This window comes from Tachypleus tridentatus, chromosome 10 (genome assembly GCF_004210375.1).
Source record: "Tachypleus tridentatus isolate NWPU-2018 chromosome 10, ASM421037v1, whole genome shotgun sequence".
Classification (NCBI taxonomy): Eukaryota; Metazoa; Arthropoda; class Merostomata; order Xiphosura; family Limulidae; genus Tachypleus; species Tachypleus tridentatus.
In genome coordinates, this window is record NC_134834.1 from 91,937,558 (window position 1) to 91,953,246 (window position 15,689).

The 15,689-nt window shown below is 32.8% G+C and overlaps 1 protein-coding gene across 1 annotated transcript in view; it reads right to left on the reverse strand.

Annotated features, from left to right (window-relative positions):
- Positions 1 to 14,277: 14,277 nt before the first annotated feature.
- Positions 14,278 to 15,689, reverse strand: part of LOC143229859 (DNA replication licensing factor MCM3-like) — a 51,675-nt gene continuing 50,263 nt past the window's right edge. The window contains 2 exon segments of the mRNA XM_076462700.1: positions 14,278 to 14,924; positions 15,414 to 15,510. Coding sequence (XP_076318815.1) covers positions 14,723 to 14,924; positions 15,414 to 15,510 — 299 coding nt within the window. The 3' untranslated portion in view covers positions 14,278 to 14,722.

Below are 15,689 nucleotides of genomic sequence, written 5' to 3' on the forward strand. Positions count from 1 at the left end.
CGTCACACCAAACATGCTCGCCTTTTCAGCCGTGGGGGCTTTATAATGTGACGATCAATCCCACTATTTGTTGGTAAAAGAGTAGGACAAGAGTTGGCGGGGGATAGTGATGGCTATCTGCATTTTCTCTAGTCTTATACTGCTAGGTTATGGACGGCTAGCGAAGATAGCACTCGTGTAGCTTTGCGCGAAGTTCAAAACAAATCACATCATCTCTCACTAAGTTGAAAACAGTTACTGATTAAAATCAAATTAAAACTGATTTAGACATTCTTTGTGCTTTCAGTCTATAGAGTATCTAATCAAAAACACCTTACGCGTGAAAATAAGCCCTAAAATGACTGAGGGTACGATTTAAAAGAATATAATCAAAACTGAGGCCAAACTGTTAGCTACACTTATAGGATTGATGAGAGCTTTAAAGAAAATATTCATATTACTCACACTAGGCCTAATATTTTCTTCAACATTGGGCATAATGGTGGTTAAAAGAAAATATACTGCTTATTTAACTAATGGATGAATGGGATGGAACTGAAGCACCTTTTGGAAGCTATCCTATGGTCCACCATCTGGGCCGTCAAGAGTTACATGACACTCATCTGTAAACAAAACTTCTTGGAAATTAGTGTTTATAGGCTGGCGAGTTCATGAAAGTCGCTGGATTTTATGCCTGGCCCCCAATGGTAGTTGAATTATAGGCTTAACACATTTTGCAGCATTCCGTAAGAACTTAAATCATGATGATTTTGGAACATCTGGAGCCCCAGCCTTCTGAAATATTTCTCTACTCAATGAAAGAGACTTCTTCATAGTTATTTGCTTGATGCTGAAAAGTCGGTGTCTTGAAATAACCCATTCCTCTTAATAATGCAGTTTGTCGTGGGGTTATTTTTGCTGCACGACGCATTATCTGTGTTTTGATTCACTATCCAGTTTCCTTAATAAAGGCAATAATGTATTATTAGTTAATGTGTTACACTATCTCTTATTAACGTAGGACAACTAAATAAGATGTCAAAAAGTAGAAAACTCACTAAACTTATACTAACACTGCTTCGCACATTATGTGATCTTATTCAAGCTATCTTTAACTGTTAAACTGTTAATAATCTATTGGGTAATTTTGTTACGTCATCTAAAAGTAACGCTAACTTCACTATTCAAAAACAAAAACTGCCCAAGCTGTTGACACAGACTCAGCACAGGTTTAAAAAATAAGTGAGAAACAGGAAACATACGTAGTACAACATCGGATAAGAAACTTGATATGGCTAATCACGATAAGTCTATTCGCAATAGGTCTAATTATGATAGACCTAATAATGATAGTTCTATTCACAGTAGGTCTGATCATGATAGATCTAATTACAATAGGCCTATTCATAGTATGTCTTATCATGATAGGTTTAATCACGATAGGTCTATTCGCAATAGGTCTAATTGTGATAGGTCTAATTACGATAGATCTATTCATAATATGTCTTGTCATGACAGGTCTATTCATGATAGGTCTAATCATGAAAGGTCTATTCACAATATGTCTTATCATGATATGTCTGATTACGATAGATCTATTCACAACATGCCTTATCATGATAGGTCTAATTACGATAGATCTATTCACAATATGTCTTATCAAGATAGGTCTAATTACGATAGATCTATTCACAATATGTCTTGTCAAGATAGGTCTAATTACGATAGATCTATTCACAATATGTCTTGTCAAGATAGGTCTAATTACGATAGATCTATTCACAATATGTCTTGTCATGATAGGTCTAATTATGATAGATCTATTCACAATATGTCTTATAATGATAGGTCTAATCACGATAGAGGACATTTTAATACATCATCTTCTCCCTACAAGTATGATAAATCTAATTTAAAATGTATCCAATCTATGATATTTGCCAACAAAATTGGCATACACAGTTTTTTTCATTATACAAATACAGAAACAATAGTACAATTTGTAATAATAGATAATACAAATAATGATTCACATACAAACAGTACTGAGTTTTCTGTCTGATTGGGAACTTCCTTGGTATTATATCGAGGGTTCACGATAAGCGAATTAATATCGAATTGATGTAGATATAATTCACTGAACAGGAAGCTAGTTAGATATTCGCTGATTACACGTGAGTTTTCCACAGCTGAAGCTATATAATGTGTTCGTAAAAAATACTAACATTCGATGTTAATCAGCTGAAATTAAACGGTTTATAATGTTTGAAATTTATAAACTTTCCTGGTCAAATATCTGAAGTTTCCTTATCAATAGCGTTAATAACAATTATAGTTTCCGAGATTTATAGTATACTAACTATTGCAATATAATAATATATACTGTCTCTTCGTGCGTCACTTTGGTTAACTATATAAACATGACGCGAGTTTCTAGAAAATTCAGCTTGCACAACAATACACTAGCATTGTCAATTTTTACACTTGAGAATCTTCTACAACTTTAGAGAATTGACGAGAAATTCGCAGTACAGATTCAACAGTATAAATTATGTACATTTCTAAATACAAATTTAACATAAACAAACCTCGATATTAAAATAAATATATAATAGTAAGTCTGTCACAGGAGTGAAATATATTATAGCTTTAGAATTCAGACTTATGAAGTGAAACATATTATTCTAGTTTAGTGTTAAATATTGTTTTTTTTTAGAGCACACACTTATAATAAAGACCTTGCATGACCAAATGGTTAAAACGCTCGACTCGTAATCTGAGGGTCGCAAACTCGGATCCTCGTCACACCAAACATACTCGTCCTTTCAGCAGTGGGGGCGTTATAATGTTATAGTCAATTCCACTATTTGCTGGAAAAAATAGCCCAAGAGTTGATGATCAGTGATGGTCATTAGCTTCTTTTCCTCTCGTCTCATAATGTTAAATTAGGAACGGCTGGTGCATATAGCTTTGCACGAAATTAAACAAACAAACTTACAATAAAACCATTCAGAGCTACAGTTATAAAGTGTGTATGTGTGTGTGTTTTGTTAGAAGAGTAATTGGAAAGACTTTCCCAGTATTTCATACATTTGTCTGGTACGGTTATGATTTTCTTTTTCTGAATGGCAATTTGAAAGTTTGGATGTAATATTCAGTTCGTTAATCCAATATCAAAACTAGAGTGGATAATTTCTCTAATTATTTCCCTTTTATGACTTCTATCTTCCCCTAGGCCAGGCATAACCAGGTGGGTTAAGGCGTTCGACTCGTAATCTGAGGGTCGCGGGTTCGAATCTCTGTCGCACCAAACATGTTCGCCCTTTCAGCCGTGGGGGCTTTATAATGTTACGGTCAATCCCACTATTTGTTGGTAAAAGAGTAGCCCAAGAGTTGGCAGTGGGTGGTGATTAATGGCTGCCTTCCCTTTAGCCTTACACTGCTAAATTAGGGACGGCTAGTGCAGATAGCCCTCTAGTAGCTTTGCGAGAAATTAAGAAACAAACAAACAAAATCTTCCCCTAGTCTAGGAATTACTGTCACACCTGTATTTTTCTCGTAAGATAATAACCAAAATATCATCTTTGGTGTCAGGGTTAAACTACTGCAAACCCAATAACACTGGACCGTAATTAGTTTTCACATTTCACGTGCATGCCCAGTTCACCCCTGAAAGAAGAAAGCTATTTAAGGAAGACTCTAAACCATTTGATGCAAATCAAATACGTCAATCTACTAAACAATCTAAACTCAGAAGAAGAAATCTAATGACCAATGGATAGCCAACTTTTAGCCTACATAACATAATATTTAGGGGCAACAGCGAACCTGTTGATCCATTTCGGATGTCCATCCTCTAAGTCAAACTGAAACTATTAAAAAAAACAAAATATCATTCGTGTTTCTATCAGACTTTCTTTTAAACTCATTCAAATTTACTGCCTCCACAACATTCGAAGGCAACCTATCCCATATGTCAACCAGCCTATTTAAAAAATAAAATTGTCTTAGTTGAAGATAGTTTTACCTTGCCTTAATCTACGATTATATCCCCTAGTCCTGTAATTCTCGCTGTTAAGTATAAAAAATACTGATGCATCAACATTAGCTCTTTCTTTTACAATATTAAATATTTCAATCAGATCATCTTTAACTCTTATTTTCAAGAGAAAACAATTTTAAGAATCTTAATCACTCCTCATATAACACCCCCTCCATCTCAGGTACCATTTTAGTAACCTTCCTCTAAACCCTTTCCAATAATTCAACGTCTTACCTAAAAATCAGAAGCCCAAGACTAAACACATTACTCCAAGTGTGACCTAACCAGTGACATACGCAATGAAATTACAACCTTTTCAGACTTGTATAAAAGTTTAAATTGGGTCATGATAAACTGAAACTTAGTATCATTTTAGTAATTTGAAAAACAGTAAAAAAATGCTTCATATGCAGCTTCTGCATTGTAAATATTGTTATCTTTACGGGAGAGAAATGTAATGCAAATTCCAGATGAGAAAATATACTTAAATTGTAAATTCCAATCGTAGGAAAACCAGTTGAGTTATAACAAAATCTCTTTCCATCACAATAATGCCCAACATGTGAAATGACTTTATGCAATTACATTTGACTGGTTTATTTAAGCTAAAAAAACATGTCTCTATGACTTTTAACCAGAACTGATATTAATATTAGTAAATAATTTTTGACAGTTGATTTGAGAGAAAAAGAGACTTTTTTATTTTTTTCTTTCGACGTATATAACTTCATTTATTTTTAGCTTATTTGACTCTACGGCATTTGTATCGATCGTAGAGAAGTACAAGCAGTGAAGACGATACTAATGAAATTTTGATGCCAATTTAGGACAAGGAGATGTATATATCTCACTTCCCGAATATGGAACATCTGCTGATATTATAACTTTCTAGTAATATCCCTGACTGGAAGGTAATAGAGAAGCTAAGTATAATAATTTATTGTATGATGTTCTTAGTACAAAACATACATATTTATTATAATATAAGGGGAGAATATATATAAGTTATGTATTTAGTGCCAAAATACTTGGGAGTTTTATTAGCTGCTTGGGTCCGATAATAAAGAAGCGCTACTAATAAAATAACTATATTATATATTGTATTAGAAATCCACATCAGGAAGTCTACTTGTTGGCTTATGAAGCAAAAGAGACATCTAATCAAATTTGTTGGTCAGCTGGGAACGGTTCATCAGTGTTAGCTGAGAGTGCTTCCAATCAAATAGCTGCCTTTGGAAAGCTAAAATTCTTAACAGTTGAATAAAAAGACAGTTGTTGACCAGACGTTTAGTTTGAGTGATGGTCTTCTCGTCTGTAACTGCCAAGAGTGAAAACTGAGAATCTCTATTAAAGAATAATGTAATGAAACACAATTAATAGTTTCGTTTTGAGTTTGCTTAAAGATTTTAGTGAGAACTAAATTGAATCATACGTCTAAATGTATTCAATCAAATACTGACCTTAACCTGACACAAAAAATGGAAAAATTTACCCAAAATGCTATTAAAATAAAACTATTAAATTTAACCTTTACAAGTTTTTGCATACAAACCAACCTATAACACCAAAAACCTACGGTTTACCGAAAGTCTATAAAAAATCAGTGACCTTACGCCCAATTATGTTTTCTTGTAGCTCTTTTAAACTGTCTCTCAGTAGGACAAGGGTACGTTAAGAGAGTTACAACGTTAAAATCAGGATTGGATTCATGCTATGGACACAACAGATAGGCCCGATAAGGTTTTGCTACAAAACTCTTTAAACTATAACTTTGGTAAACACTTCAACTGAATCTTGGAACCGTATGGTTCCAAAATAAATACACAATTAAAAAACATTTCGTACTTCTTACAGTATTTATACACGTTGGACAGTAATGTCATGAGGCAATATAACTTTACTGCAAAAATTATTTCACGAGACCCTAAAAAGAAACATCAACACAGAACACTTGCTTTTAATACAGATATTCATACTTCCTTCTGTTATATGGACTTGCCATGGGATATCCATTATCATATACTTTGGTCACTCTTTTCTTACATTGCACATACCAACATCCATAGTCACTTCCATATATAAACCTGCATTTTGGTTTAGAAATGTAAATGGGGTTTCTGTGGTTTCAACTTGTCAAGACGAACATACAAAATTCCCTCAACACATAAAAACAACCTTTACAAAGATAAAAGATCTTAGTAAGCTCTTATATCATTCATACAGTTATCAAGCTTTCTCACACTCATTTAAATTTACTTCCTCTACAATATCCAGACACACCTATTTCAAAGGTGTTAGAAAAATAAAACTGTCTTAGATGAAGATGATTCCTATTCTGTGTCTTCTACTCCTACTATTTTCACTGTTAAGTACGAAAAAAATCAAGCAACAACAATATTAATTCCTCTTACAAGCTTAAACACCTCAATTAGACCTCCCTCTAAATCTCTTTTTTTTTTTTAAAGAGAAAACAGTTTTAGAGATCTCAACCTCTCTTCGTGTGACAACTCTTCCCTCCCAGGCACCATTCTAGTGACCCTCCTCTGAGCTTTTCTCATTAATTCAATATTTTTCTTAAGGTATGGAGCCGAAGATGATACACAATACCACAAATGTGACTTAACCAGTGATTTATACAATAAAAATTTAACCTCTTTAGGCAAGTATTCGGTATTTCTGTACATACAACCTAAAGTTATATTTGCCATACCACTAGCAATGGTACACTGCTTAGAGACTGATCAACCATAACATCAAGAACCCTTTCATGGCACTACTAAGGCTATTCCCATTCAAATTATAATAATCCGCCAGCATTATCTTGCATTTATTATAGTTAAAACACATTTGCCACATATTTTCCTGACTTATTAAATGGTATAAATCCTTTTGTAAAGCAGCAGCATCCTCTTTAGAGCTAGTAAAACTCAAGACCTTAATATCATCTGCAAATCTAAGTAACATTAATCCAACTTAACTAAATTATATTTAAAACAAACCTCTGTTTTCTTCCATATATCCACTATTCCACCCAACTTTCTAACACATCCCGCATACCTATTTAATAAACTGTTAAACCTTGTTGAATGGTTTTGCAAAGCATGTTTTGTTTTAGCTGATCTTACACTAATGGGCCTATAATTATTTAAACAATTTGTATCACCTCCCTTGATGTTGTTGTTGCTTTCGAATAAAGCACAAAGCTAAACAATGGGTTATCTGTGCTCTGCTCATCACATGTATCGAAACCTGGTTTTTAGCGTTGTAAATACGCGTACATACAGCTGTGCCACTGGGGACCACCTTCTATGAAAAGAGCAATTGCAGAAAACGATACGAAGTGACTCACGTATCCAATCCTTAACATCTTACAAACCCGTTCTGTATGTATTTTATGACCCAGAAGTCCTATCATTTTTAAAACTTCCCAGTGTTTTCTCAATAATCTCAGAATTAATGCAGTTATTCGTTTATCAACTCTTCAGGATGTGGAATACTGCTTAACTCTTCATTAGGAAAGCTAATAATCCATCCATCTCATAATCATGAAATTATAGCCTGTCTTTATCATCTCTGAATGACTCTACCTCCATTTTAACATTTTGTTTTCATTAAGGTATTTAAAGATACACATAATTTATTTAATGCATTAATTTCAGCAACCATTCATGTACATTGTTTGTTTTTTGTTTTGGTAAACGTTAAAGATCTTATCTTATTTATTTCATTTCCTTCTGACTAAACAAATAATTGAAAGTTAACGTTTGAAATGAAGAAAACGTGGTCTATTATCCTTTATTTGCCAGTTAATTCTAATTAACTCTCACACAGAACAGTCTATAAATACAGATATGCTTGTATAAAAACAAATGTGAAAATACGTTGAATCAGTAATACAATCTACAATTAACATAAACATTTTCAAAAGTAGAATTTACCAAAGAAATTGAAGTCATCTGAAACATACTCTGTTCAGACTTTCTTAATTTGGTCAACTTCTATTAAACTGTTACTTTCCCATCTTTTTTTTTTTTTTTAAAGAAACAAACAAATCTAGTAACAATGATTCCAATATGTATTTTAAGTATGAAAGTAGTCTTATTCTTAAGATGTCTTCCAGACAGTGGTGGGATTAAAAAATTTCAACACCCCCATTTTGTACAATGAAATAAAATAAAAATGATTTACTGAAATAATTTATTTAGCTTTAAATATTTCCAAATCGCCACTTGATTATCATCAATATCTTTTTCTTTCCACGTTTGACCCTGTCGTCATCAGCTGTGTGATTTCTTTTTCGTATCCACGTTTGAACCTAAACCCTCCTTCTGCCTCTGTGGAACGAAGAGCAACAGTACCGATGATATTTATGGCCTTTTGTACAGTTCTTGGAATCTCATGATTACAGCGATTCCGTAGGACGTTTTCCACACAGTCAGGGAAATCATTAATGCTAATTTCGTGATGAAAGAGCTTACTGAATTCATACAATTTTTCTTCAGTGGCTTTCCAAGGGACAACAATTTAATCAGTATTCCAAGAATCTGGCTCAAGTATGTTACCAGTTCATGAATTTTATTGTCATTTTAAGTGACCACAATCCATCAATCCGGCTTTCATATTTTTTTTATTACTGCTTCCAGTAGTTTTGGTTTTCAACAAATTCAATATTCCTAAAGGCGTCAGGAGAAATGGTTTCATCGATTTTTTTTCAAAGGTTCCCCTAGTTTATTTGAGCATTTCAAATGCCTTAATGGAACTTTTACTAGTTTTTCAGTTCTTGCTAAGTTTAAATTACTGACTTTAAGAGCATTAGAAAGTAAAGAAATTTCTCGTAATATATCTATCATTATTGCTAAATCCTCCAGAAAGAAGTTGTTGCAAAGACGGCTTGTCATTCCTGAATATTTTTTCTCACTAGAAAAATATTTTTATAATGCTGGATAAGCACGCCATACAGCAAGTGTTGATCTTAGGCTGCAAGCAGCCCATTTTGGTCCCAAAACTCTACCAATCTACATAATTTCTAGTCCAGTTTCTTCCGAAATGTTGAAAGTTCCATTTGGTTTTTGTTTCATTGGTGAAAGATCGTGTAGATTTTATCTATGAACACTTTGAAGTGATTCACTCGTTTTATATCTGTGATAGAATAATTTAAAACCAGTTGAAAACGATTATTTAAACAATGCCAAATTATGATGTCAGGAAAATCATTATTAAGTTCAGTGCTCACTCCTGACTTGCGGCCAAGCATTACACTTGCACCATCTGAGCAGAATGCAGCCAAATTATTTTTCAAATATCTACTATTAAATCTTGCAAACCTTTTAATAGAGATGTGTATATAATATCAGCATCCTGTTCTTTCGACTCAATCAAATCAAGAAAAATTATTGACGACAGATCACAATCTTCAACCTTTACAAAAATTATGATCACTGGTTTACTAGATATGGTTAAAGCTTCATCAATGATGACATAGAGTTTTAAAGTTGTTCAATTGTTTTAAGTAGCAGTTTCTCGAGAATGGGGTACCACTTCCATGTTTAACCAATTTTTTATTTGTAGCTGAATCTTATCTTCAACGCCAGAAAATGGCTTGCTTCGTTTTGCTACACTGTAGATTGTATTACAAACCTTACACGTAGAGCTGATATATTTTATATTTTTGGTTTATTTTGTCTAGGCATTTGGCAATTGCATCATCTGCACGATCTTTCAATTGCATTGCACATATATTGTGTGCCTTTGATGAAAAAATGTTCATTCATATTTTTTCTGAGAGATGCTTGCTGAACAGTTTTATTTCTTCCTGATGTTTCAACACTGTAGCTTCTCCATTCCATCGATGAATTCCCTTCATGTTGATGGAATCACATTTGGCACAATGATCACAACCAAGTTTGTTGCTGTAAACAACCAAACTATCATATTTTTTCTTGAACTCCTTCGCCTGCTCATACTTTAGCAAACCAGAAGAGCAGTTGCTGGATATTCATCATCTCAAGTTTGCGCGGTATTAGAAGCGGAAGTTTCATTGCATCTTGAAGTTGCTGGTGTTAGATGTTCAATTGGATCTTGCTTTGAAGTTTCAGTTCTTGAGGTTTTTCTTACAAACTCCAGTATATCGTGTCGCTGCTTCATTTTAGAGGCTGAAGCCTGAAATGCCAAAATTCCTTTAATCAAAAATAAATATTAACATAACTTCATCACAAACTTATTATTAAACTTTTATCACAAAGGCTAAAAATATAGAATTGTTTTCTAATTATTTTTATAAATTTTCATATGAAAACTATTTTTATAATCATCTTTTAATTTTTTTGGCGGCATTGTTTGTTTGTTTGTTTTGGAATTTCGCACAAAGCTACTCGAGGGCTATCTGTGCTAGCCGTCCCTAATTTAGCAGTGTAAGACTAGAGGGAAGGCAGCTAGTCATCACCACCCACCGCCAACTCTTGGGCTACTCTTTTACCAACGAATAGTGGGATTGACCGTCACATTATACACCCCCACGGCTGGGAGGGCGAGCATGTTTAGCGCGACGCGGGCGCGAACCCGCGACCCTCGGATTACGAGTCGCACGCCTTACGCGCTCGGCCATGTTTTGGCGGCATATAAAGAAAGAAAATTAATTTAACGTTTAACTGTTTTTGCAAATATTGTTTTTAGATGACTGTTCCGCTTACATAAAGAATTTTATATAAGTATATATCAACAAGCATAAATATAATTTTACCAAGCCATACAATTATAACACAAATGTGGTGTTTCGGTTCATGTTTATACCTATTATTGGAAAATTTTTTCTACAAAAGTATTAGTATCCAAATTTCGTATCCTGTCAGTATGAAAATACAAGTCAAAGAGAGATTCTGTATCCTGAGCAAAAAAACATGAAGAGAGATTCTGTATCCTGAGCAAAAAACATGAGATTTTATTCCTTAGATGATCAGACACCATCACTTACTACGTTTAACATTTTTTGTAATATGCACATTAAAAAAGCTTTGCCATGTCCGAATAAATTAAGTGTTTAACCGGTACAATTTGGCTTTAAAAAGGTGAGGGACAGCAATAATAACCAGCCAGTACTGTAAACATCGAGAACGAAAACGTCAATCTACGCTAAATCTCTAATCCATGAACTTTTAATTTTCTCTAGAATAGTAAAACCTACAAAAGAACATTAAGCCTCACAGTTTAACGTTAATAGTGTAAAAGTATACATAGACTACATCATTTTTCAAACTCACCTTCCTCTCTCTGTCTGCTCCAAGTATGATAGATGACTGATACCAAACATTCACAGAGGAAAATGTAGGCTTACATTGGTCTACGGCAATGCTCTTCTTCCTTCGTCTAAGATGGCTGATCTGTTACTTATAGATGCTAGTGCAAACCAGCCCTCAAACATTATCGTACTAATTTACAATTGTGTTATTACGCGACTTTACGCAGCAAGAATCCTCATAGTGACAGTCGATACATTGTACATCTAGCATCCGAGGGTTAAGAGCCGATTCGGCGAACTCGTGAAATTTTAAGAACATGTTCTCACGAACCGGGCGAATCCCACCAATGCTTCTAGACTTGTATATAATATATAAAGGTGTCATATAAGTAGCCTGTTATTAAGAATAGGCATTAAACTGACTAAAGTTAATCATTCTTGATGAAATTAAAATATTTCTAGTCACAAGATCTATGAAAGTTTATAGCATGTCTGGAACAGAAATTACGGAAGTGCTTTATTTTAAAACGTTATGTTCTATCGTAACAAAAAATTGTCATGTTTAAAACACACCACCACTCTTATCTGTTGATTTTCAAAATTCATGCTGTATAGAAAGCAGGGGCGTATTTAGGTATGGACTGGAGAGGGCCCATGGTCTTAATGAGGATTCATTGATATTTTTATTATATGTAAAAATCATGGGATATAGGTCCAACAAAATTTATTAGCCCCTGGGCCCATACAACCTTAAATCACCCACTACTAGAAAGACAACTGTTTCAAAGCGTCAGTTCATCGGTGCTGCGTCCAGCCTTAACTTACCACGCAGTTGAAAGGATATTTCGCGACACATTTGAAACTTCGTTAATTTTGTTTCGTATTGTTGCCTGGTACACGTAAATGTCTGTGAATTCTCTCTCATCTGTTACACGACGCCACTCTTTGCTTACATGGCTGTGTACTGCTGCTTTCAGATCTCTTTCTGGATGGTCCCAATTTAATTTGTATTCCTTTGTTTACTAATGCCAAGTACAATAGATAAGCCCCACCCTGGAAACGTTACATCCCCGATATAAATACGATATAAAAAAAAAGTGTGTAGACATCTTGCTTCTGCAACAACTGTTACTCTTCAAGTGGCTTCAAATTACCAACTTACCACAAAACAAGAAAGCGTAGTTCAAACACACTATGCTAAACAGTGACTTTGTAGTTGTTATAGCTGTACGTCACTTGCATATTCTGAATCATTTTAACATAACGTGCTAAATCATCTGTATAGAATTTTCTTTATACACTGCGTTTACTAAGTTATGAAAACTTAGTTTTACAATAACCAATAAAACAAGGCGGTTATTGGTTAAGAATGATTTCTCAAATTCAAAAACGAAACTTTAGAAATAAATTTTCGTTAACCCTCAATACAGCTCAAACATTTTATATAAAATGTTTAAAAAGTTGAAATACAAATACGGAAGTTTAAAAACCGGTTAATGTTTAATATCGTTGTCATTTAGATATATTGAACTTTTATTTTAAATCTTAACAATGGTAGATAGTTTTTCCAGCACAAAGCATTCCATGAAATAACAATAAAAGTTTAATAGTAGTTTTAGCTTCTACAATTTTTGTAGCTTGTATTCAAATGTTAAACTTTGTCATTTACGACAAACTTAATTCTAAGGCTTACGTACTTGTTAACGAATTTATAATAGTTGTTGCTCTAAAGTTGTTAGTATATACCACTTTTACAACTTTCACAAAACGTTACGTTAAAATGAAAATTGTAAGAAATTTTATGATTTTTTAAATGTATAATATTTACAGCTCTATTTTTCAAGTAAAAACTGATAAAATAATAAAAAAAATCCATAAGGCGAAACGAATGTGATAATTATAAATGATTTAAGATTAATAATCTACAATTTCACTTCAAACACTTGATTGTAGCTCATCTCCAGTGTTTGAAACAGTTGGTTTCAGTCAGAAATATAAACTATTACTTTTTAATCCTATAAGCTGTTGAAACACATTTTCCTAAACGTATTTTATTGGTTACATGGACCCTATATGGCATATTTATTACAAAAAGTGTAGATAATAGTAACCTCAACTGTGCAATTAATCAAAGTATTCTATGTTGTAATGTTTGGGTAAATTCTTCTTCAGTTCTTAACACTAGGTATTGCACAAGATAACAACATTATTAATCAAAGTAAGTCAATACATGGTTTCCACTTACAGTGATACTAAAAGTTTTTACCCAATTGATTTTGCAATGTATGATCCCTTTGATGATAAATTAAATCAGGTTTGGTTTGTTTGGACTTGTTTTTAGATTTCAGTTTTATACACCTGTTGAAATTACTTGGTTGATATATTTTTCTTATTTATAACCAATTTTCATTTTCTTTCTCCTTGTTTGAAAATCCTCTGTCAATTTAATAACAAAATCTTACACATAACCTACTTTCCATACTAAATTAATCATGTTCATGGTCTTTAATAGATCTTTTGTGATAAAATTAAAAGAAAGTGCCCCACAAAACTAAATAAAAATTTGTAATCCATAACACACTCCATTACTCTTGTCAACTTTCAACAATTACTACTGCCAAAAATATTTTGTTGGTGACTTCTAACCATTAAAAAGAAAAATATAAATAATGCTAATGTATACCAATCAATCCCAGTGGTTCAAAAAGAAAAATGAACATTAAGTACACTGCAAAATAACTAAGTTTAAATTTTAAATTTATCTTAATGCTGTTAAAAGATAAAAAAGAAACAATTTCATTAAATATATTTGTCAGAAAATCTTGTAATGTTCTAAAACATCACTGGTAAAAGTAAAATCATGTAAATTAAAATCAATTGTTCAAGTAAGTCCATTATCAATATAAATAATACAATTTGCTTTTTGTATTACGTAATGAGCTAATCTTGCAATTAGTTTAACACTGGGAAAGTATGCAAGAATACCTCTATTATTTTAATATCAAATACAAACACAACATTATAGTGGATCTTACAAGTTTTATTCCAAATAGTATAAAATATTTTTAAAAATCACACGCGTCTTAAAGTAGAATGGAGCAGGGATTGTTTTTCAAAACCTATCTATAATTTACCAATAACTTTTTCCAAGTTAGTGGTTTTAAAAAAAATTTCAATTCACCTTCATTAATAACAACAGCACAATAACCTAGTATACATGTTAACAAAAGCAGAGTACTTTATTAATACTAATAATACACTACCTGATTTTAATAATGCATACATAAGGTTATAGTATGCTGCAAATTTCTTAAATTACTTGCTTTTCCAGTTTTCACAGTAATTACAATTTTATCTTGGACAAATGTTTATTACTAAACTATATACGAATGCCTGAATGGTTTTATTTGTTCAGAATAAAGTAGTAAAAACGTTTACTATACATAAAACAGTATAATACATGTCTCTCAGATCAAGAATATTATGTTGTCAGCAACCATAACTTGATTGGCATCTTGCATATTCTCTAAAGCTAAATTTACTTCCTCTGGAGTGAAGGGATCCATCTCTATTTCTTCAGAAAGGAATTCCATCAAACGAGACATAGCAAGAGATTGAGCATGTTCTTTATTAAAAAGCTTCACAAGCAAGGACCTGAATAGTTTTAACCTATAACAAGAATAAAAAAAGTGAATAAGAATATTATTCAGTCACATTAAGTAACACTTATGCATCACATTAACACTAAAAGGTCACACTATGTATTCAAATGTAGCCCTTACAAATTTAGAAGTCAGCACTGATATACATTTTTGACATTTGCCTAAAAGTAGCTCAAAGGTAAGCAGCATGGTGGCTTATAATGCTAAACTTTATGGTGTGATCCCTGTGATGAATACTGTGCAACTTTGTAATTTAAAGAAAATGAACATTTGGTACCTAAACTGAAACAAGTAAAACAAAACAGGTTATACCATTGTTAAAAAATAAGCCTATTTCCTTCTGTTCTCACATCAAACATTGCTTGGATTAACTAAATACATATAATATGGAATATTATTCTTGGTGGAAAAAACGCAAGTTGCTTCTTCCTTTTGCATGCATTGTTATACAAGTAAAAACTGTATTTAAAAAAGATTAACCAATAAAAAGACGTACCTTTCTTCTGGCAGAACAACAGTGGTACTTGAAGGAGCTTTATCTTTATCATCCTGAACCTGACTATCACGTTGTCTTGGTTGTCTAATATCAGGTGCTAATAAAGAGGAAAAGAATGGATGATTAAGTGATAGGTAAGCTGTTTCTTCATTATTTAGACTTGAAACTACATATAGTAATTACAGAAGAAAATATCTGTTACATCAGCAGATGCCTTCAACTTTGGAACATTCTAAACACGAAAGAAAAAGAAAGGCATAGGTCCTGTAATCCTGA